The sequence below is a fragment of the Neoarius graeffei genome, chromosome 24, assembly GCF_027579695.1.
Source record: "Neoarius graeffei isolate fNeoGra1 chromosome 24, fNeoGra1.pri, whole genome shotgun sequence".
NCBI classification, from domain to species: domain Eukaryota; kingdom Metazoa; phylum Chordata; class Actinopteri; order Siluriformes; family Ariidae; genus Neoarius; species Neoarius graeffei.
In genome coordinates, this window is record NC_083592.1 from 3,415,316 (window position 1) to 3,438,505 (window position 23,190).

Sequence of the window (23,190 nt, forward strand, 5' to 3'; positions counted from 1 at the left end):
CTGAAGTGACGCTGCTATAACTGGGGTGATGATTTTAAAATATGGTTTTAAGTACATTTTGCCTTGGAGTCCATACTTTAGCAAAATCACAGGGCTGACAAGTTAAAGTTTCATCATTTTGGCCTCTCCGCTGAAGAACTGCTTACAGGTGAATGCAAACATCTAACATACACGAGTGTGCTTCATTTGTGTGTGTGGGGTCACCTGTTGGGGTGGGATGAAGGGAGCATGAACTGAAAGTGCACAGCACACGTGCCATCCTTCATCTGATGATGCTGCAGACTGTTCAGCTCATAGGCTATATAAGCCCTCCTCACATACACCTGAACACACACACACACACACCCTTCTGACACACTCTGCACAAGGCACTGCAAATCTAGCGTAACACAGCTAACCACACATGTACACACTACGTGTGTCCTTATATGATGTTATAAACATATAACCTGTTATGAACCTGCACTACCGTTCAAAAGTTTGGGGTCACCCAGACAACTTTGTGTTTTCCATGAAAAGTCACACTTTTATTTACCACCATAAGTTGTAAAATGAATAGAAAATATAGTCAAGACATTTTTCTGGCCATTTTGAGCATTTAATCGACCCCACAAACGTGATGCTCCAGAAACTCAATCTGCTCAAAGGAAGGTCAGTTTTATAGCTTCTCTAAAGAGCTCAACTGTTTTCAGCTGTGCTAACATGATTGTACAAGGGTTTTCTAATCATCCATTAGCCTTCTGAGGCAATGAGCAAACACATTGTACCATTAGAACACTGGAGTGAGAGTTGCTGGAAATGGGCCTCTATACACCTATGGAGATATTGCACCAAAAACCACACATTTGCAGCTAGAATAGTCATTTACCACATTAGCAATGTATAGAGTGGATTTCTGATTAGTTTAAAGTGATCTGCATTGAAAAGAACAGTGCTTTTCTTTCAAAAATAAGGACATTTCAAAGTGACCCCAAACTTTTGAACGGTAGTGTATCATTAACACACCACGTAATCTCATAACCTTCTGTACAAATTAACACCACACTGATCAGAGGAACAGGGCGAATGAAACCGTGTGTGTACCTCTAATGCAGCCATGCGCACCAGACGGTTATTGTGGTAGAAGAAGCTGGGCAAAACATCAAAGATGGACGTCTCAGACAGGATGAGTTTCTGTGGGCACACAAACACGCACACCCTTCTAATAATCTCAGCTTGATTATAATACACCTATATAAAATTTGATTTCATATCCAAGATGTTCCTGGAAACCTATTATTCTGAAGATAACTATTTCAAAGTTCACCTACCTTGAGGTTCTCGGGGCAGAACTGGTGGCCGTACATGTCTATAGCAGACAGGAACATGGACTCCGCCTGGTTGTGTCTCACTTCGTACGAGGGCAAGTGGGACGCAATTAAGGCCTGGGAATGAAAAACCATTCCTCCTTACACGAGAACCACTTCACACACACGCACAACGTCATATCGGGTCATCTTCCTGAACACACTTTCAAGTGCAACACGTATTGGCAAAAATAAACCTGCACTAAAACGTGTACAGAATTACACAATACACTCCAGACCTCAACACTGTACGCCATGTTTGACCTGACTAACAGTCGCACACTCAGTCCTGCGCGGTCAGTAACAACAGTACTGACATGCGTAACAGGTCAAAGGTCATGACTTGTCTACTCACCTGTCTGGCACACAACGCAACCTTCGAGTTCTCCATCTTACTGAGCTGCGTGAACTCGTTCAGCACCGCCATCACGTCATCCGTTTGCATCAAGTCCCGCCCACACAGCTGATCCTGCCAATCACACACCCAGTGACTCCATCAGCGCAGTTTCATCAGCAAGATCAGCTTTTATCACTGACGGCTAAATTTATTTAGCTTTGTTAAATTATATTTCTCCAAAGAGACTCCATCGTTCATCCCTAACAGGAGTCTTATTGAGAGCAGGGTAAAACACGATGATTAGTAATCGCTCATGTCTCCTACTGTATGAAGAAAGGACATGAAAACGTGTTACCAGCTGAATGAAATATACGGCATCAGAACAATTTGTAAAAAAAAAAAAAAAAGAAGCAAATGGTGTGATTGAGATCTTTCAGTTTTATATGAGAAGCTCAAGGATGTGTCAGAGTTTTAAATAATGTATTCTGGCAATCAAATTGTCTTTCGTTTTTGGCTTACTATGAGCATGGAGACGAGGAGGTTCTTCTTGGAGACCTGAGCATGAGAGAAGATGTGTTCGAGCACGGGGGTCATATCAGGCTTGTGCTGCTCTCGCAAGTTTATCACACACTTATCATACGTCCCTGAGACACAGAGAGGAGGAGACAAGTGTGCGAGAGTGACTGACTTGCTTATAATAGTGACCAATACAGTACACGCAAGATGTGTGTACAGTGATGCGGAGTAGATTCAGAGAGGAAACTGGAAATTGGGGTGATTTTTAGGTGTGCGTTACCCTGCTGGAACTGTGTCTCCACCTGCAGGTAACGGCGCAGCAGGTCCAACACTACAGCCTTCATATAGCCTCGAGTCCCACTACGATACCTGCACAAACACAACGAAAAATAAAACACTGAACCTCATAAAGAGACATTTCAAATGAGAATTAAGCCAATTTTGGCATAAATTAGTTCATTTTATTTTCCAGAGACATAAGAACGCACCATTTCCCATCATGCTCCAAAGACGAGTAAAAATTAATCTTTAAGAAATACTTAATTGTCTAACAATCACTACCTCCCTCCTTTTCACTCTGACTCAGGGGTGAAACATCACTCTGAATGCCTCATTAAAGGAGTGCGCCACCCCCAGGTGAAATTGAGTCAGTCCCTGCAGTCCCTAGAGTTGGATGAGTGAGCCAAAGCATTTTGTAGCCGACCCAACCATTGCCCTGATCTAGAAACGCCCCGGTTAGCTTTAGCTTAGCGTAGTCGCTGTAATCCGGCGTGTCCAGCTAGCATGTCGTTGCAAAAGTGAATCAAATAACTCAAGATTTTTTATAATTATTTCTCATGACCTGTACATTCACATCGAGTACACATCACTGCAAATTAACACGAAGGGATTTACTAGACCAATTTATATCTGGAACTATTTTCGGCCACAGCACAGGCAAAGCACCGCTGCAGGCGCAAAGACACCACGCAGCACCTGTCAGTGTCAGCCTAGTAGCCAGTGTTGCCAGATTGGGTGGTTTCAAGTGCATTTTGGTGGGTTTTGAACATATTTTGGGCTGGAAAACATCAGCAATATCTGGCAACACTGCTAGTAGCAGAGAACTTAGTAGTCACGCTGGTGTATTGACGGAAGTTGAGGGTTTTCAGGTGCTGCGTGGTGTCTTTGCGCCTGCAGCGGTGCTTTGCCTGTGCTGTGGCCGAAAATAGTTCCAGATATAAATTGGTCTAGTAAATCCCTTCGTGCTAATTTGCATTGATATGTGTACTCGATGTGAATGTACAGGTCATGAGAAATAATTATAAAAAATCTTGAGTTATTTGATTCACTTTTGCAATGAATGCTAGCTGGACACGCCGGATTACAGCGACTACGCTAAGCTAAAGCTAACCGGGGCGTTTCTAGATCAGGGCAATGACTGGGTCGGCTACAAAACGCTTTGGCTCACTCATCCAACTCTAGGGACTGCAGGGACTGACTCAATTTCACCTGGGGGTGGCGTACTCCTTTAAAGGGGAACTGAAGGCACATTTTTTATTATCAAAATTCTATTAAATATCGGAACGCATGTTTGATCGCTATTTTGTCGCTGCTATAGTATGGAATCGATTTTGTGCCAAAATGTTCATACAATACTTTTGAAATATCAAACAAAAACGACAAATCAAAATACAAAAAAAGAAAAAATTTTTTTAGACTGGCAAACAAATTATTCGTGTAATCGTGCAAAATATCAGTCTATTACTCTTTAGAAACCTTTTATTTTTGTTCCGCGTCTTTCTCAGTTTTGTTTGCTGTAATTTATTTTGGTTGCGATTCCAGTGTTCTCGTTTGCGCTCCCTGACTTTTTGCTTGCAGTTTTGGCACAAACTTCACGTGTGGGTGGGCTGTCCAGGAATGCATTCCCATTGGCTAACTTGTGTTTGACTGACAGCTACGCTCAGCCATTCCCCCGGAGGCTGTTGCGGCCATTTCCTACTCGGATTCTGGCGGACTGTTTGCCGAGTGAGCGATCCATTGCCGGTAAACAAGGATCGAGTGGACTTCAGTGGCGACTATGATATTGAATTTACACTTTATTGAATTAATTCAATATCATAGTCGCCACTGAAGTCCACTCGATCCTTGTTAAACGTCAATGGATCGGTCACTCGGCAAACAGTCCGCCAGAATCCGAGTAGGGAATGGCTGAGCGCAGCTGTCAGTCAAACACAAGTTAGCCAATGGGAATGCATTCCTGGACAGCCCGCCCACACGGGAAGTTTGTGCCAAAACTGCAAGCAGAAAGTCAGGGAGCGCAAACGAGAAAGCTGGAATCGCAACCAAAATAAATTACGGCAAACAAAACTGAGAAAGACGCGGAACAAAAATAAAAAGGTTTCTGAAGAGTAATAGACTGATATTTTGCACGATTACACGAATAATTTGTTTGCCAGTCTAAAAAAATTTATTTATTTTTTCTTTTTTTGATTTGTCGTTTTTGTTTGATATTTCAAAAGTATTGTATGAACATTTTGGCACAAAATTGATTCCATACTATAGCAAGTTCTGAGTGTTTGAAATATGCTCTGTAATATACATCAGTCCATATGGCAAAGCAATGGCCGTAAATGAGATTCGTTGAGACCTGTGCAAGACTTTGTAGGACGGAAGTAAAACGTGCAGTGGAAATCAAAGTCACCAACATCTGCCAACGTTCCCTGTGTCCGAAATCACTCACTCGTTCACTACTACCTACTCCCTATATAGGGAATTACTATATAGAGGACTATACACTACCGTTCAAAAGTTTGGGGTCACTTTGAAATGTCCTTATTTTTGAAAGAAAAGCACTGTTCTTTTCAATGCAGATCACTTTAAACTAATCAGAAATACACTCTATACATTGCTAATGTGGTAAATGACTATTCTAGCTGCAAATGTCTGGTTTTTGGTGCAATATCTCCATAGGTGTATAGAGGCCCATTTCCAACAACTCTCACTCCAGTGTTCTAATGGTACAATGTGTTTGCTCATTGCCTCAGAAGGCTAATGGATGATTAGAAAACCCTTGTACAATCATGTTAGCACAGCTGAAAACAGTTGAGCTCTTTAGAGAAGCTATAAAACTGACCTTCCTTTGAGCAGATTGAGTTTCTGGAGCATCACATTTGTGGGGTCGATTAAATGCTCAAAATGGCCAGAAAAATGTCTTGACGATATTTTCGATTCATTTTACAACTTATGGTGGGAAATAAAAGTGTGACTTTTCATGGAAAACACAAAATTGTCTGGGTGACCCCAAACTTTTGAACGGTAGTGTACATTGAGCTTATTGGTAAAACGTAAAAACTCTTTGGGACACGAGTCCATCGCGCTGGTATTTACATCATTACTGTCGCACAATTAAAACATGCCAGATCAGTCGGCTCGTGGGTTTCAAAATAATAAATGCATGCATGTGTTTTTTGATAAATCCATATTATACTGAGCGCATTTCACACATTAATCAATACAAAAGTACCTGCAGCTTTCAGTTCTTTTAAATCAAGGCTGAACACTTTCTTTGCCGCTGCCTTTTATTAAATCACATTTGAGACTTTTGATTTCTTTCAGCGCGACCGCAAAAAAAGACACGCGCGCCCTCTTTCGAATACTGATGTAATCAAGCCAGAGGTTTTGTTTGTTTTGATAGCAATCAGGAAAGTTTGAAAAAAGTAGGCAGTAATCGTCATTTAAACTCGTTTTTGTGCAATACTTCGTTTGGAAAACAGTTTTCAAAATGGCGGCACTGACACCTGGCTGACACTTCACGTTTCGAAGTCTTGTGAAGATCGCGTGGATAAGCGACGCCTGCTGTGGACCAAATGAACTAAATTCAACACGGCTAAAAACCGAATAGGCCGAGAAGTATAATATTTAATTGCAATTAGTTGCCAATACGAGTCACGATATAAGGTTACTAAAACCGAACATGTAACCGAATAACACTAAGAAATAAAGCAAGTTTAAAAATGACTTCAGTTCTCCTTTAAACACACACACACCACTCTGGTTCTACAGTAATGCTGAGATATGACCTCTAACTCTTGAACACACTACAGACAGAGATCAGGAGCGTTAACTCGACACGACTCACCTCTGCACGAGCTGCACGATGCTCTGAGTGTTCATGAAGAAAACCTCGCGGTCTGCTTTCCTCTGCAGCGTGGCTGCATGAGTGTCCAGGATATTCGCAATCTAAAGCAAAGCGAACATACAACACGTTTCCAGAAATCATACTCCACATCAGAGCGAAAAGAAAAAGACTATTTCTTGATGTGCCAGATGCTTTAAAGATAATTTAAATGAAACCAGGCTTGTTAATTGTACATTAGATAGCGTATAATGCATTTATTCATTTTTATCCTGGTCATGACGAATCAAGAGACTATCCCGACATCATCAGGGACAAGGGGAGAGGATTCACCAAGGATGCAGACACATCAACACCTCTGGGGCAGTTTAGCCTCGCTAATCCACGCACACATGATTTTGGGAGGAAACCCATGCGGTCGATAAACCTAAACTCACCCTCTGGCTGGGGAACTGGCAGAGCACAGAGGTGATGTTGCTGGCGTACTGGGCCATGACCTTGCGGATGACCTTCTCCACCGCGACGGGGATACGACCCGAGATGCTGGTCATGATGTCCTGCAGCTCCAGCAGCGGGAGCGAGGGATCGCGTAGAGTCCGTATCAGACAGTCCACCCACTTACTCAGCTAAACAAACGAGCAGTGAGGAGGCAATGCATCAGATCATGAGAACACACACACACACAACAGTGCACCGTGTGAAGATAAGAGTCCTTACGAGTAATTCACTCTGGGAAAGTGTACAGGGATTAACCGACTGAACGAAATGAAGACTCATGATGCGATTATGAGTGTCATAAAGCTATTAGAAGCTAGTTGGTGCTAATGCTAATGTTCGTAAACAGTGTGTGTGTGTCTCACTCTGTTGCTGAAGTAAGGTTCTGAAAGGCAGTATCCATCCATGACCTTCATCAGGTTCTCCAGCACGCTGTGGAAGACCTGGTGCAGTTTCTCCCCCACCATGGGCAGCGGCTCCTGCGCAGGTAAGGGCTGCGTGTTCAGCTGCGCCTGCAGAAATGCACAATCAAGGACGTGAGATTATTGCATTATATTTATTTGTACCGTACAAACAGCTCAGTGTTTTTATAACATGCACATAAAGGAGGTTTAGTTGATAAGGACAGAGTTGTGATTGTATGATTATATTACAGGTTGAATGGTACTCGGGTCGTCCAGGTCGATATGAGCCACCACGCAGCCGGGTTCTAACATGGCGCCGGGTCGCTTAACAAAATGAACAGAGCCAGATTCCTGCACACTCAGCGTCATCACCATCTTCATCACCTACACACACACACACACACGTTATTATATTAACATGTCAATACGATACCATTCATTTATGACTAGAACATAAAAGCAGGGCATAAAACAATAAAACCATGAGCAGCTTGTTTAAAACTGTATACACTCGCGCTAAAGCTTTAAACCTCTCCACATTTCTTCTGTTTCACTGCTGTATTTAAATCACCTCGATCTCAGCGTATGGACATCCTGCCATCACGTGTTCTCCATCCTCCACTATGTACTGCAGCAGTTTCCCAGCGGAGGGTGAACACAGCACCGTGGGGTCGCGCTCCTTCTCAAACACACACGTCTTATTGCCCACGGTGATCCGGTAACTACAGAGGAATCCATTTTTTTTTTTTTTAAATCAGAAATTAAAACCTCTTTGCGTGATCTAATTAACCCTAAAACTAAAGTGTTATCTAAAAGAAACTTGCAAATGTACACACACATACACAATAGGGTGCATCAGTTGCCCCCTAAAAATGAAAAGTTCCTCCAATCATGATGCATTTTTGTTTTTATGTTCCTTTTGGTAAGAAAAAAAACACACTGGGTGAAATATTTTGACAAAATTCAAAAGTTTAATGGTGGCACCAGGAGCTCAAAGTTATGGAAAAAGCTGCTATTTTATGACTTTTATGACAAAATTTCGATCACTTTTCATGAATCATTATGGCACCTTATAGAGTATAACAAATATCTTAGATACACATTTTTAGTCCATATTCTAAATATATCATCAAGCACAGTTTGAGTTTTAGCTGTTCATTGAATCATTGTTCAACTACTTTTAAACAATACAAATGTATTATGAATCACATTAATGCTTCTCAATCCCTTGCAAAGGTTCTTAAATATGATCTCTGGCTCACAAGAAATCAATAAATGGAGTCCAACATTGTGATTCAAACCTTACGCGAAAACATAAAATAAGCGTTTTTTGGCAAAAAATGAACCTCATGGTGCCACCATTAGACTTTTGAATATGGTCAAAAAATTTTACAGGCTGTCTTTATTGGTGAAAAGGAACACCCAAACAAAAATGCATCAGATTTTATGAAAGTGAGGGCAACTGATGCACCCTAACACACAATGTATAACTATTATACAGTTTATCACCATGAATCAGCCCTAAAACTGTACACGAGGGGAGGAAAGTATTCTGTAGGACGTATTAACTAAGAGGAAAAGGTTAAGAAACAGGAAGTGTAACCTGTCTACTTCCTCCTTCATATAGGTGGTGTAGCTGCTGCTGCTGTAAGAGAGGAGCAGGCCACCGTCGCTCAGCCTGTGGACGTCGATCTCGATGTCTGAGTCGTTCATGATGATCACATACGTGGTGGGAGACTGACGGGCCACCTACATCAACACACACACACACTTTATGAATATTATAAAGTGGCATTTCTCTTAAAAACTAGTAGCCTAGTAAACTAGACCCACCCGCCTAGCGGCCAAAAATATTTTTGCCTAGCGAGTGGGTCTAGCCTCGCACCATATAAACAAAAACACCCCGGGCATCAAATCGTGCCCGCCAATCACAACGCAAGGTTTTTGTTTGGATTCTTTGGGCGGGCTTTTGCAGGAGTGACGACAAAGCTGCGCGACGCTGGAGAAATCGCAACAGGAAAGATGGCTACGGCTAGTGAACAGCGCGCGTTTGACTCCGCTTTGGAATCAGTTTTAGAAGAATTAGACTTGGAGTTTTCGTTGAAACATGAGCAGGAAGAGGCTCTCCGCTCATTCCTTTTCAAGAAGGATGTTTTCGCTGTTTTGCCGACCGGCTATGGCAAAAGTCTGATCTACCAGCTGGCTCCGCTCGTAGCCAAAAGGATGGGGCTAGTTTGTGCAGTACGAAGAATTAATAAACAGCTTTGAAACATTACTTTTTGATTGTTTCTTATTTTCCCGTTATTTTAAATTTAAGGGAAATTATTTCACCAAACACCACTAAATAAAAACTCTCAAAAACAGTTTAAGCAAACCCTTGAAAAACACTTGGAAAAAAAATGAGTGTATGTGGTACAGACTCCAAACTTGTGGTCATTATCTCCAAACTTCTTAATATCTAGAACCTGTTTATTAATTAATACGCATTTTGAAAAATTATTTATTTCAAGGCCTCCCCCACTGCTTTCTGTCGCTCTGACTACGTCACAGTTGCGCTGATTGGTCAGAGCGTTGGCCTATACGCACAGACACAGTTTGAAAGACAGCGGGTTGTTCGTCCTACACCCGTCGGAAATGTCTACGGATCGAGGCCAGACTAAATATTCACATTTAGTCTGGCTTGCCAGGCTAAAAAACTAGGTTAAATTATAAAGAAATGATGATTAAGATTTATAAAATGCTTATTGAGTCCTGTTGACCAATTACAAAGAAAAACATTATGGGTTACTAATACAGGTTTCATTTTAAATAAGTGTATATTAGAGAGAACCCTTTAGAGTTCATAATTTCATTACCTTGAGGCAGTATTTGATCCCCTCATAGATCAGATCCACCTCCACGGTGTTGACCAGACTGGCAGCAGGTAACACCTGACCTCTTTTAAAAAAATAAAATAAAATATTCAAAATCACATTGAAAAACGGTGTATATTTATTGCATGGATAACTAAAAATGAGTTTTGCTTAAATGTAAATCTGATCTGATTAGAAATGTGTAATTCATGTGTAAACCGCTCACCTCTCCAGAGAGTGCAGAAAGTCAGACATGCTTTTCCTGAACGTGGCATTGGCGACATGTAGAGCTCCACACACCACCCCCAGCATGGTGTCCGGCCTCTCCGCCTGCACAGAACACACACATTTTAGGGTTTAAACAGAAACTCAGACAGGCAGGTATGAGTAGACAGACGGGTATGTTAAACCACTAGCCCACACCAGAGCCGACCTCACGCCTGGCGTTACTGATCCAGTCAGACTCGTACCTGCACTTTCTCAGCGATCAGGTGGTCCAGCCAGCCCGTGTCGATATCATTGTTCCTGAAGCTCTCCGTCTCCAGCAGCTTTATCAGATACTCCACCGTGGTCCTGAAATCTCCCCGGATAGACAGCTCCTTCATGGCCACCACCATGTTACTGCACACAGCAATGCACTCCAGTCTTAACACTTGCTCACGAAACAAACGCAGGTTCATTCAATATAGTTTAAGACCAAATCATTTGTGTGCATTTTTAGTATTTTATTTTTAAAAAAGTACAGTTAAAGGTCATAGGCAACGGTCAGAGATGGCAACGGTCAGAGATGAAACGTAGAATATCAACTTTATTGTCTAGAAGAACGACCCAAAAGCAAATTCAATCTTCCTGGTGTCTAATTTGCACCCTAAAATGGTTAAAATACTTTTTTGTCCAATTTCCGAAGGTTTGTTTACATCTCACTTATGCGCACTTTCACCGCCAGGGGACCGTTGCCGTGACGTCATTTAAGCCAAACAGACTGGGAGCAGCTCTGTGTTTACCTGCGAACCGAGCACACGTGTACGGACTCTGGTCGTGAGAGGTTGTGTAAAATGTCTGAAAGCGAGAGCGATTTTGAAGTCGGAACTCTCCAAGTTAAATATCGAGAGGTGAAACCGTATCTGTATGAACCTATGGCCGTTGCGAAGCAATCGGTGAATGTGGCTCACTGGTTTGACCGTGTGGCCTCGGAATCGGACAGCGACTCGGCCGACTCTGATCGCGGTGACCCCGGACCTCAACAAGACTCGCGCCCAAATGATTTATCCTGGTAGTTATGATCAATTCCTTTCGTCGTAATACTAAATAAGAGCCCTTTTGAAGAATAATTAACCCGCCCTCCCTAGTGGATATAGGGAACGATTACTGGACAGCGCGCCGGTAGGCCACATTAGCCTGCCATCCACGGCATTATACTATTTATAGCCGACTCTAAGCGAGGAAATATCCCTTTGTCTCATTTCCACAGTGATTGTACAGGATCCCTCAGGATTCTTGACTTGTCAATTGCAAGCAAAAGTAAAAATGTTTCCCTCCAATCTTCTCCTTTGTGCTTGAGCGTTGCTGCTCCGTTTCTTCTTTGACTGCTTGATTTTGTTTCACGCGCACAATCCACTCTCTCCGCCTCTTCTCCTTTTTCGGAAAAAGCCAACCCTCTCATTCCGCCTCTTCTCCTCTCGGAAAAAGGTAAAAACTTCTTCCTGAACCGGTCCCGTTGTTACAGTTCGCTGCACAACAATAAGGCATGGGGGTTTTTCTTTGGAAATTCCTGAACGCACGTCTCCACTCAAGCCGAACAGCAATGTAAGTAAACGGAAGTGGACTCAACGCAAGCGGTTTGTTTGGCTTAAATGACGTCACGCGCTGAGTGGTCATGAAAACAGACAACAGAAATTCGCCACGATCCGCGCTAACTTATTTTAATTATTACTTATTAACAATACTTCTTGAGACCAGAAGAAAATTACAGAGGGGTTTTTAACATATAAAGTTTCAAATGTGCATAAAATTAAAACCGTTGCCTATGAGCTATAAAAGAGCATTCATTCAAACATGATTCCCATTGTAGTCCATTTTCAGAAACATTATTACAAATGCAGACTGACCAAGACCCAAGCAAGCTTTTATGACAAATAACATTTTCTGGAAATGGACTATGAAATATTTTGTTGTGAAAAATTGTAATTTTAGGCCATACACCAGTTTTCTTCAAAAACTCTTTCTTTAAGGATTTTACACAGAAACTGTACGAAACCATATTCACTGACGTCCTAAACGCCAGACAGAGCTGCAGTGGAACGTGGAGCAGTAATAATGTGATATGAGTGATGATACTGACGAGATGGCCTCCTCTCGGTTCTCTCCCCAGGAGAAACAGTGCCCGAACTGCGAGTCAGCGAACTCGTGAAGGCCCCCTGTGGCCCCCACGCTGAAGTACCCCCACACGTTCTTACTGCTGCGGAAATTCAGCTCCTGCACCGTACCCGAGCTCGGCTTAAAGCCCTGCACAAGACAAACACGCGCCTACGTTAATCCTGTAATTTAAAAACGGTGGGGTTTTGCCGAATCCCATCCTCACTCACCTCATCCGGGTTCTCGCTGGTGATGCGAGCGGCGATGACGTGTCCCCGAGGAGAAGGGACGGACTCCGGATCCTCAAAATTAATGGGGGTATCATCCCACGGAGACTCACCATACAGCACACGTATGTCCTTAATCCTGTACAGCGGGATCCCCATCGCTATCTACAGAAATGAATACAATTATATAGAAATGCACGGTGTTATAAATGCAACAAATTAAAATTAATTCGTATTTCTGGGAATGCTTTAATTATTATTACTATTCATAATAAGTATGTAGACGCTTAGCATTTCCAGGTGCGAGTGTGTAACGTGATGCATGCTGTACGTGAGGTGTTCAGGACCTGTAGCTGGGCAGCTGGAAGATTAACGTCTGCGATCATTTCTGTGCACGGATGCTCCACCTGCAGTCTGGGGTTCAACTCCAGGAAGTGGAAACTGCCGTCCTCTGAAAACAGGTACTCTACTGTCCCCGCACTCACATAGCCCACCATCTTAGCCATGCGCACCGCATACTGACAAAAAACAAACCAACACATTATACATAAACAACCCTCAAATTGTGGTTCATAAATGATAATGATAATTTCACACAACTTTTCACCTCGACGTATTACTGCTAGATATTTTAAAAGCTGACCTTCTCCATCTGCTGGAAGGTGGAGGATGAGGCGATGGTAGCTGGAGCCTCCTCGATGATCTTCTGGTGGCGCCTCTGGATGGAGCAGTCCCTTCCGAACAGCGAGATGGCGTTTCCGTACTCATCTGCCAGGATCTGCACCTCCTGGTGACGTGCGTGCTGAGCGAGCTGCATGATGAAGATGGGCGAGCCGGGCACCTCCACCTGGACCTGATCGAATGTTATATACAATTTCTTTACTATTTTTTTTTAAATCAACCATCACACAGATATAGTGCATGATGTAATACTTCAGCACTGTTAACCCACAGCACAGCAACTACGTGGAGTCTCGAGCCAACAGCATCCAACTACAGCAGCCTTCCGTTCAATCATTTATCCAAGATCTTCATCTACAGCGTTCATTTCGAACATCCGTATACAGCACTGATCTATCTACAGTACCCGCGTGTGTGTGTGTGAGAACCTGTCTGAAAAAGTTGGGGAACTCTTCAGCACTGTCCACTTTCCTGATTCCTTTCCCTCCTCCACCCTCCGATGCCTTGATCACTACAGGATAGCCAATCTTCTCTGCACCCTACAACCACACACACACACACACACACCATATAACAGCTGTAACATTTACAGCTCCCGTCTCACATGAATAAAATAGATTATTAGTCAAAATGGTGATTATTAATATCACTGATAAACCAGTTATTCAAGTGAAAAGGAAATGTAAATAAACCGCAGAGGATCCTGAGTTAACGTGCGTAAAAATGTGCATTAAACAATGTGAACCGAGTGCCGTATTTACAGCGAGGCCTTCGTCCACGTCTCTAACGCAGCCTTTGGTGTAGAGCTCGGGCGGAACGCTGATCATGTGACCCAGTCTCTGTTCTTCCTCTCCCCACGCTACCTTCAGTCCTGTACAGAGAATAACGAGAAATGGAACAGCAGCTAGATTAATAACTACCAGGGTAGGAAATATACCAGAATACGGACACCCAAAGAATATTTATCAGCAAAAGAATCACTCTCAGCTTTCAGCAGGTTTTAGGAACGATGCTTTAACATGTCAAGGACTCGCTGGACTGCAATCTTTTATTGTGCGCAGATATAAAAGGGAGGAGAAAACCTTGTTTGTGTGTATATAAGTGCTGTCAAAAATGTCACGTTATTAACGCATTAACTTGACTCAATTTTAACGGCGATAATTTTTTTATCGCGAGATTAACGCTCTGTGACATGACGCCACGCCCCGCACAGCCAGAGTCCTCTGCCCTCCCCCGAAGAGCCACGGTGCTCGGCTTAGGTTTCGTTTTCCCATCGGCAGCTCCAGCCCGACTTCGCAGTGGCTGTGACAAGACGCGTTATGCTCTGCAATTAAAAAAAAAAAAAAATTGGTACAACCAGTGTTCGAACTATGCCGATATTTTCGGGGGGGTCCCTTTTTTTCCCCTGGGGGGGGGGGGGGGGGGGGTGCTTGCGCTTGTCTCAGAGCGCGGATCTCCATCGCGCGCTCATTCGGATATGCAAATGCTTCCCGTTACACACGATTGCTGTGTCAATAAACATTATTTTGCCAATATTTTAGAGACCCCCCAACATTTCCCAAATCATGTTTTCAAGGGATCTCATGTCTGTTTCAGGGGATCTCGGATCCCCCGAGTACCCCCGTAGTTCGAACGGTGAGCAAGCCCATTCACTTTTTTATGCTGATAAGAAAATTACAATGGTTTTTCATGTGACAAAAATGTGCAATTAAATTGTGATTAATTGCGAGTTAACTATGACAGTCGCGACATTAATCGCGATTAAATATTTTAATCGCTTGACAGCCCTTTTATAGATATATAAGGGCTGTCAAACGATTAAAAAATTTAATCGCGATTAATCTCAGAATTTCATATAGTTAATCGCGATTAATCGCATTTTTTAAAATCCGTGTAAATGAATAAGGCTTTTCAAGTGAAATGTTACAATTAAAATGGTGAACACATTTTATGCTAAAAGTGCTTGTTAAAAACTGCTGGGACAAGAGAAAATGGTAAGGGAGTTTATTCACTCACATACTAGGCAGTACTGAACATACAAAATATAAAATTGGATTGTGTGATGCATTAGGGAGCTGTAGTCTCAAATATAAAACATGTAGTCACAGACTACTGTGTCTCAGTTCAGACATGTGTGACAAAAGAAAATAAAAATGAAATAAAACTTCAATTGTGCCGGAGTTGTATTCAGTCACAGCCTATAGGACTTCACAGTGCTGTGCAAACAAAAATACATTGCAGTTGGACTTCAATAAAGACATTTAGTGTCATATCACAGTGCTACAGCATACTGACATCTCACTTTACAAAAGCATTTTAGAACTGCAAAGTGCATTCCAAAACCAACTCAATCACACTCTACTTTTGAAATGAAACTTCCCGTTTAACAGACCTTTCTCCATAGACATATAAACATAGACGCCGCATTGAGCTGGTGGCCCCGTTGCTGGGATACGTCAGAGTGTCCGCCATATTGGATGTGGCAAATCTTCCCCGTAAACCAATGCAAGTAAATGGACTGAACTTCATACAGCCCCTTTCTACAATAAGATTTAACTCGATGCCTTTTATTCACCCATTAAGACACACACGTATATATTTGGGAAACAAACAGGCATCAAAACAATACATATAACTTTTAATGTGATGGTTATAAATAGTGTGCGAAATACCCGTCAATATTCTGAATGAGCGCCAAACTGAGTTCGGCCAGGTTCTAACGTCATACCAAAACAAAATACATCACTGATTCCTTCACATTCAGAAAGGTTAAAAATATTCGTCATACGTTCCTCATAGTGTGGCACGGTATTCTCTAATTCTCACTGCTTATAACTCTACACCTCCCTGGTGGAGATGAGCTGGGAAACTGAAGACGGAAGGAACAGTATTGAAAAGTATTTTTCCAGTCTCACCTGTGAAAGGTAATCCCATGTGATCTCGTTTGGACGGTAAACCTGTTGGTACAGTTAAACGCAGCACATGAATGAGGCATCTTTATTCTCGGCTACTGTCTAGGCGCTATACCAGAGACGGCTGAAGAATCTCCAATTTGCCACATCCAATATGGCGGCGAGGATGACGTATGATTCTACGCAGAATGCGGCGTCTATATTTATATGTCTATGCCTTTCTCCATCACTCACACGTACTCTTATTGAAGCAGCGCGCGACAAGCCTCAACAGGAACTACGGGTGGCTCGCAGGGCCAAATTAGAATTTGCGTTAACGCCACTATTTTTTTTAAATCGCAATAAATTGAGATCGCGTTAATGCGTTATTATCGCGTTAACTTCGACAGCCCTAATATATATGAGTGAAAGCCTGTGTGTTGAGTCAGAAAAAGAAGACGGTAGTAAAGAGGAAGACGTTACCAGATCCAGACCAGGGTAAAGTGGGGATTCCTGCAGTCTGAGCTACAATGGAAGATGCCACTTTGTCTCCCAGAGCCCACATGGCCTGACTGGAAGGTCCTGGACAAACACACACAGGAATATTTAAAATATACAACATTAAAAAGTAACAGTATGTTTTGGGAAATGGTTTTACTGGAAAGAGAGAGAGAGAGATCTGCAATTTTATGTGCTTTAAACTTGCTGGAATGTTAATACACACAAGATAATTAGATGAGAAAACATACAGAGTCAACCAAAGGGGAAATGAAGAGGCATTTATTTCTGCAGCCGTACCTAAAAATGAAATTCCCGCTTTTTGGAGCAGCTCTGGTAGCTTTGGGTTTTCTGATGCGTGACCCCAACCGGCCCACACGGCCTAAAGACAGGAAGCACCGTTACCCTCATCATCATCTAAAACAGTGTTTCTCAATCCCCCTCCTGAGGCTCCTCTGCTCCGCACGTTTCCCATCTTTCCCTGCTCTACCCATAGACATATAAACATAGACGCTGCCTTCTGCGTAGAATCATACGTCATCCTCGCCGCCATATTGGATGTGGCAAAGTGGAGATTCTTCAGCCGTCTCTGGTATAGCGTCTAGACAGTAGCCGAGAATAAAGATGCTTCATTCATGTGCTGCGTTTAACTGTACCAACAGGTTTACCGTCCAAACAAGATCACATGGGATTACCTTTCACAGGTGAGACTGGAAAAATACTTTTTATAACGTAATTTTACGAACAGATTTTTCTGACTTTGTGGCTAATATGAAGTCTCGCGCATAATAGCCGCTCGGTGAAACCTGTCTCCAAACAACGAAGTATTTCCTTCGTAACTACGCTGATTGTTGTTAGCTGCTTTGCTAACTTTTCACATACTATGTAGGTTTCCCAAAAATAAAGAGATGAGAAAGCAGTGGGAGACAGCTGTGCGACGGGAAGGGTTTTCTGCTACGCCGTCATCCATGCTGTGCAGTGAACACTTCAGAACGGAGGATTTGGACAGAACAGGTCAGACAGTCAGGATCAGAGAGGGAGCCGTTCCTTCAGTCTTCAGTTTCCCAGCTCATCTCCACCGGGGAGGTGTAGAGTTATAAGCAGTGAGAATTAGAGAATACAGTGCCACACTATGATGAACGTTTTTGAACGTATGATGAATGTTTTTAACCTTTCTGAATGTGAAGGAATCAGTGATGTATTTTGTTTTGGTATGACGTTAGAACCTGGCCGAACTCAGTTTGGCGCTCATTCAGCTCACTTTATTCAGCGAGAGCAGGTCTGTGTGGTGACTCAATAAATAAAACAGTACATTTTTATTTTCATTCACTATTTCCAGTTTTTCCACTATTTCCATCATTTATCATATTCAGTCTTGTAGGTTGGTTATTGTGGCCTCAGGTTTTGGTAGCTTGCTACGGTATGCTGACTGATTAGCTTACCTGAGCTATCTATCGCGGATCTGTCGCTAGTTTGCAGTGTACAGGGGATTTCGCACACTATTTATAACCATCACATTAAAAGTTATATGTGTTGTTTTGATGCCTGTTTGTTTCCCAAATATATACGTGTGTGTCTTAATGGGTGAATAAAAGGCATCGAGTTAAATCTTATTGTAGAAAGGGGCTTTATGAAGTTCAGTCCATTTACTTGCATTGGTTTACGTGGAAGATTTGCCACATCCAATATGGCGGACACTCTGACGTATCCCAGCAACGGGGCCACCAGCTCAATGCAGCGTCTATGTTTATATGTCTATGGCTCTACCTACCTGACTGAACTCATCAGTGGTACTTCTGATCAGCTGAGCACCTGATTTAATCAAAAGCAGATTCACTGGTGAGAGCACGCCACACGTAAGTGCATCTACGGAAACATTCCACCTATTTCCCAGACACTCACAAAGCGATGTCTCCAATTTGGCAGTCACGGTCATCGTGCAATGGGTGAAGCGATCCAGTCAATTCTGCTCTGGAAACCGAGCGGCCGTGTCCACTCAAGGACAATGACCTTCCCCAACGTCATCGCGAGGGACTCGGGGATAGAAAGGTCGGACTTGGGGAGCGCAACGAACAACCGAGAAGTGTGGTACAAGGTGGTTGCGGGTGTCCCGATCTCTTGAGGCCGAACGATGATGATAATCAAAAGCGTGTGAAATCACAGTAACTTCAGTCAGGTGTGTTTGGTTCGGAGGCGAGCACAGAGAGAAGCAGCAGGACCAGGGGCTCCAGGAGGAGGACTGACAAAACACTGATCTAAAACGTACTAAAACACCTTATTCAAACACAAATAAACCCAACATGATGCTAATCAATCCAACCAAACTTGATGTAACACCATCATCCTCAAAAATGTAACAAAATAAATATTCATTTATTCATTAATAACATCTCAAATAATCCTGACGCTCCTTATAAGGGTTTCAGGAATTCAGTTCTTATCAGTAATTATAATAATCATTGAGTATTTTTAGTTGTTTCTGAAAGATGTTTGGGGAATTATGGAATTTTTTTTTTTTTTTACCTGCACTGGAATTCTTTTAGCGATGTCCACGATCATTTCCACATTGGCGTAGTTATTGTTGTTCGGCCCACCAGGAACCGGCACATAGTGGTCCGCCATTTTAATGTACTCTAAAATACGACACAATAATAAATAAATAAACAAAAACAAATCACACACACACACTGGATCAACTAGTAACAGTTTGTCAAGGGCTTCACTGGAGGAACAGAAAGGTGAAGTGGACCAAAGCGTGGCGTCTGACCCGCGTTCGCTTTCAGATCCTCAGGTGTCACCATCACTACGAAGCGGATGGTTCTCTCGTTGCGGAACATTTCGTAGGACCAGCGGCGAATGGAGCGCATGCACTTCACCGCCGCAATGCCGTTACTGGCGATCAGCACCTGCACACAGACGCACGTGGACAGTGATCACATTACAGGGACCTGATCAGGACAGGTGCAGGTACACAGGGAGAAAAACGTCCATACGATATTGTGATGTTATAAAGTGCGAGAAAATTTTAATTACTATATAAAAAGCAGATATAGAAAAAAATCTATTAAAATATAACAGACCTTCTGATGGAATTGTGATATTAAATGTTAGACCTGGAAAAAGTGAGCAAACATCTCATGACACTTGCACGCACACACACACACCTTTTCTATGATGCAGGTTCCTCCGAATCGCTTTACAAACTCGGCCGGAGAGGCCACGGTGAAATCTCGAGATACATCCATCCTCCTCTGCTCTCGACCTTTCTTCATCAGGTTAAGACCAGACATACTAGGCCTGCAACACACACACACACCCTGTTCTGACAAACAGCACATGTTCATCCTGAACTCATTAAATAGTGGCGTAACACACACAGCTACATACCCAGTAAAAAGTCCATCACACTGGTTTAACACACACACGCACTAATGTAAGCTGCTCTCAGTGTTGTACTCCACTCTCCCTGCAAACTGAAAGTCACATGACCTTCAACAGCCAATGACGGCTGAATATCTAATCAGGGGCGGGGTTTAGCCTCCTCCTAGAACCTGGACTTTATAACACATGACCTTTACTGCTTTAATGCTGTAAGCTGGGAACACACATCAGAACCAGAACCAGAATCAAGTTTATTGCCGAACCCGTTCTCACATACAAGGCTTTGGTGCTTGAACAAATTTTTAAAAAGTAGCTATATACACAGAATAAAAAATAAGAACACAATTAAAATATACGAATTTGAAAAGTGGATATATTTAATTGGTGTGTGTGGGTGTGTGGTTTTGAAGTCCGAGCTGTACAGTGTGACCCGGAATGTGCCGAAACGGGTCACATGATGAAGATGAAACAAACAAAGAACCCGGAAAGCAGCAGCAATTCAGCAGTGCAGTGTAAAGCTAGATCATACAGACAGGACTGTACAACTCCACTGTCGAGTCCCTTCATCCGTCCGTCTACACATCTGTCCATTCAGCTACAGTTAAGGGCAAAAGTTTGTGCACTCTTAGGACAAACACGTCACGTTTGTTTTCACAGTTCACCATCACAAAAAAGTGATCAAATAAAGGATGTTTAAATGTAAAAAAAATAAAAAACAAACAAACATCAGTTCAAAGTCTCCCTCTCCAAGTGCAATAATAATAATAATAATAATAATAATAATAATAATGCCTCTTTGCTCAATTACTTCCAAATGGCTTGTGCTCCTTTTCTGTAGAAATCCTCTGCAATTGTGCAATTTTCTTTTTCTCGAAAGAGTGCAAACTTTTGAACACATCTGTACATATCAGGTCAATATATTTACACATCTGTCTATCAAGTCTGGAGAACGAGCTGATGAATAATCAGAACACAAACCTGCAGAAATTACAGCAGAACCATGTGTGTGTGTGGTGCAATGTTCTCCAAGCATGAGTTATCAAAAGTGTCTGCTGTCAAAACCAGCTGGAAGAAACACACACACACACACACACCCTCTTTATGAGTGTGTTTTTAAGTTCTCTCGTCCGGTACCAACTATTCTGCTTCCTCCATCATCAAACAAACAAGAGAAGAAAAACAACGGTCCATACCTCCCTCTCTCTCTCTCTCTCCCCCAACTTTCTCCCATGTGTTTACTTCTCACTCATTTCCTTTCGCTGTTCTTTTCTCTCCTCCCCTTTCTTCCTGCCTTTTTCACTCCCCTTTCCTTCTCTCTTGCCATACTCCTTTCACTTTCTCTCTCTCTTTTCTCCCTCCTTCACTCTTCCTGTCATCCTGCCAGAAGAAATAACTCCAACAGGAGGAGTGTGTAGACTGTGCAGTAACAACGTTGGAAGTGTGCTGAATGTTGCTGTGTGTGTTATGATTATTGACGCATGTACGTACACACTCCGTACACAATGGTCAAATACATCTGGGAAAAACAAACAAACAAACAAACCTCTGTGCGTTATTAATGTGTGTAGTTATTTGAGAGATAATTTTTGGGTCGTACTGACAGGAGAGATCACTCTTGAATTCAAACCTGCTTTAAAAGAGACCTGCTCAAGACTCGGACTCTGCTCATTTCTCACCTTTTAGCCCATACGAGTTCGTCTCCATGGTGATTTTGATAAAGCTGCATATGGAGCGTGTCCTTTCCTGAATATTCGTCCTTTATCGGCCAGCGGTGCGAGTGCAATTCAGGAACAAAAGCCTCGAACACCCTGGTCTGGTATTAATAAATCCAGCGAGTGCAGGAGAGCTGATCTGAGATCAGATTCCCCATGTTAACATTCACACAATTCAGTTTAACACACACACACACACACAACGCTAAATAACTGCATATCAGTTTATAACACTACATAGGGACCTTATCTCTCACACACACACACCGTTTCTGAAACTTTTTTTTTTGCCATATTCCTGTGTGTGTGTGTGTGTGTCAATGTCAGAGAGGAGAGCTTCCATTAATAGCACACAGAGACATGTGGCAGCCAGCCACACACACACACACACACACACACACAGAGCATGAACAGTTCACGTGACCATAACTTCACAGCTGTAATTTACTCCCAGAGTCCACACGTGTTGGACCCGCGCCCTCTGCTGATACTGAACAAACACCTCAACAGGAAAACCTAACACTGTTTAAAATGTGTGAAAAACATCAGGTCAAATTTTACTAATTATAAAAGTAGAAATAAAACGTCTCCATACGAGTCCTGTGTAACAGAGCTGGTTGATGCACCAATCTGCGTGTGTTCTAGTAAAACACCGAGTGATGGTGTGGTGAAGCGGCATTACACTTAACATCCTGAAGCTGGTTATTTTCCGACAACAGCACATCCCCAAGTTTTATTCCTCTAATACAACTTAAATGAGCTGTTGCTATAGAAACAATAACACATTAGAACAAGAGCGTTAATATAACCCTGCACTACCATCAGAGCTGCTGTTACAGAAAACTAATCAACACCTTCTGACCAATCAGGATCCAGGACTGCGGTGTAAATTACAGTAAAAGTCTCGAGGGATGTACTGTATATCAGGTTATTGTACTGTAAATATAATTATTTACCACATGAGTGAAACTGTGCGTCTTCCCTGGGCTTCTAATTCTGATCCCTACCTCATGCCTGTGGATTGGGACACGCCCATGTGAGGGTGTGTCTCCTGTAAGGTGGTCTCAGGTACACCAGTCCCTCTTCTGATATGGGATCTGGACAAATTGGAAGCTTCATCATCAGACGAGTTGTCTTCTGATGCACCCAGGATGAACTTGAGCTTCTGCCGAGCTTCTTCGACCGTCCTGAACCTGGGTCTGGACGGTGTTTCCGTGTGATCTGACTGTGTGGACGCTTGGTCTGACGGATTATGGGTAATGGTTAGAGGGCTTTCCTTATTCTCAGATGATGGAGACCAGGACCTGTGATCCATCAGAGCAGCTCTGACGAAGCTTCAATCAGCGTTTATCTTCCCGGAGGAGGAAATAAATACAACATG

The 23,190-nt window shown here is 42.6% G+C and overlaps 1 protein-coding gene across 6 annotated transcripts in view; it reads right to left on the reverse strand.

Annotated features, from left to right (window-relative positions):
• Positions 1–23,190, reverse strand: part of acacb (acetyl-CoA carboxylase beta) — a 59,409-nt gene that overhangs the window by 31,402 nt on the left and 4,817 nt on the right. For 4 of the 6 annotated variants that reach the window (XR_009651484.1, XM_060907809.1, XM_060907811.1 and 1 more), the window contains 27 exons: positions 22,817–23,190; positions 19,881–20,013; positions 19,484–19,622; positions 19,240–19,349; positions 17,017–17,098; positions 16,702–16,800; positions 14,089–14,198; positions 13,756–13,866; positions 13,290–13,499; positions 12,994–13,164; positions 12,650–12,811; positions 12,406–12,569; positions 10,535–10,685; positions 10,291–10,394; positions 10,068–10,149; positions 8,816–8,961; positions 7,784–7,934; positions 7,462–7,596; positions 7,174–7,320; positions 6,751–6,939; positions 6,317–6,417; positions 2,480–2,568; positions 2,203–2,327; positions 1,702–1,815; positions 1,311–1,424; positions 1,084–1,173; positions 205–323 (listed from right to left, as the gene is read on the reverse strand). The exon at positions 22,817–23,190 is cut by the window's right edge and continues 114 nt beyond it. Coding sequence is in view for 5 of the 6 variants with exons in the window: in XM_060907809.1 (XP_060763792.1) it covers positions 205–323; positions 1,084–1,173; positions 1,311–1,424; positions 1,702–1,815; positions 2,203–2,327; positions 2,480–2,568; positions 6,317–6,417; positions 6,751–6,939; positions 7,174–7,320; positions 7,462–7,596; positions 7,784–7,934; positions 8,816–8,961; positions 10,068–10,149; positions 10,291–10,394; positions 10,535–10,685; positions 12,406–12,569; positions 12,650–12,811; positions 12,994–13,164; positions 13,290–13,499; positions 13,756–13,866; positions 14,089–14,198; positions 16,702–16,800; positions 17,017–17,098; positions 19,240–19,349; positions 19,484–19,622; positions 19,881–20,013; positions 22,817–23,124 (3,656 nt within the window). In the remaining variant the exon portion in view is untranslated. Of the gene's footprint in view, positions 1–204; positions 324–1,083; positions 1,174–1,310; positions 1,425–1,701; positions 1,816–2,202; positions 2,328–2,479; positions 2,569–6,316; positions 6,418–6,750; positions 6,940–7,173; positions 7,321–7,461; positions 7,597–7,783; positions 7,935–8,815; positions 8,962–10,067; positions 10,150–10,290; positions 10,395–10,534; positions 10,686–12,405; positions 12,570–12,649; positions 12,812–12,993; positions 13,165–13,289; positions 13,500–13,755; positions 13,867–14,088; positions 14,199–16,701; positions 16,801–17,016; positions 17,099–19,239; positions 19,350–19,483; positions 19,623–19,880; positions 20,014–21,075; positions 21,095–22,816 lie in introns of those variants that run through there. The other 2 variants (XM_060907813.1, XM_060907814.1) reach the window with 2 other exon arrangements.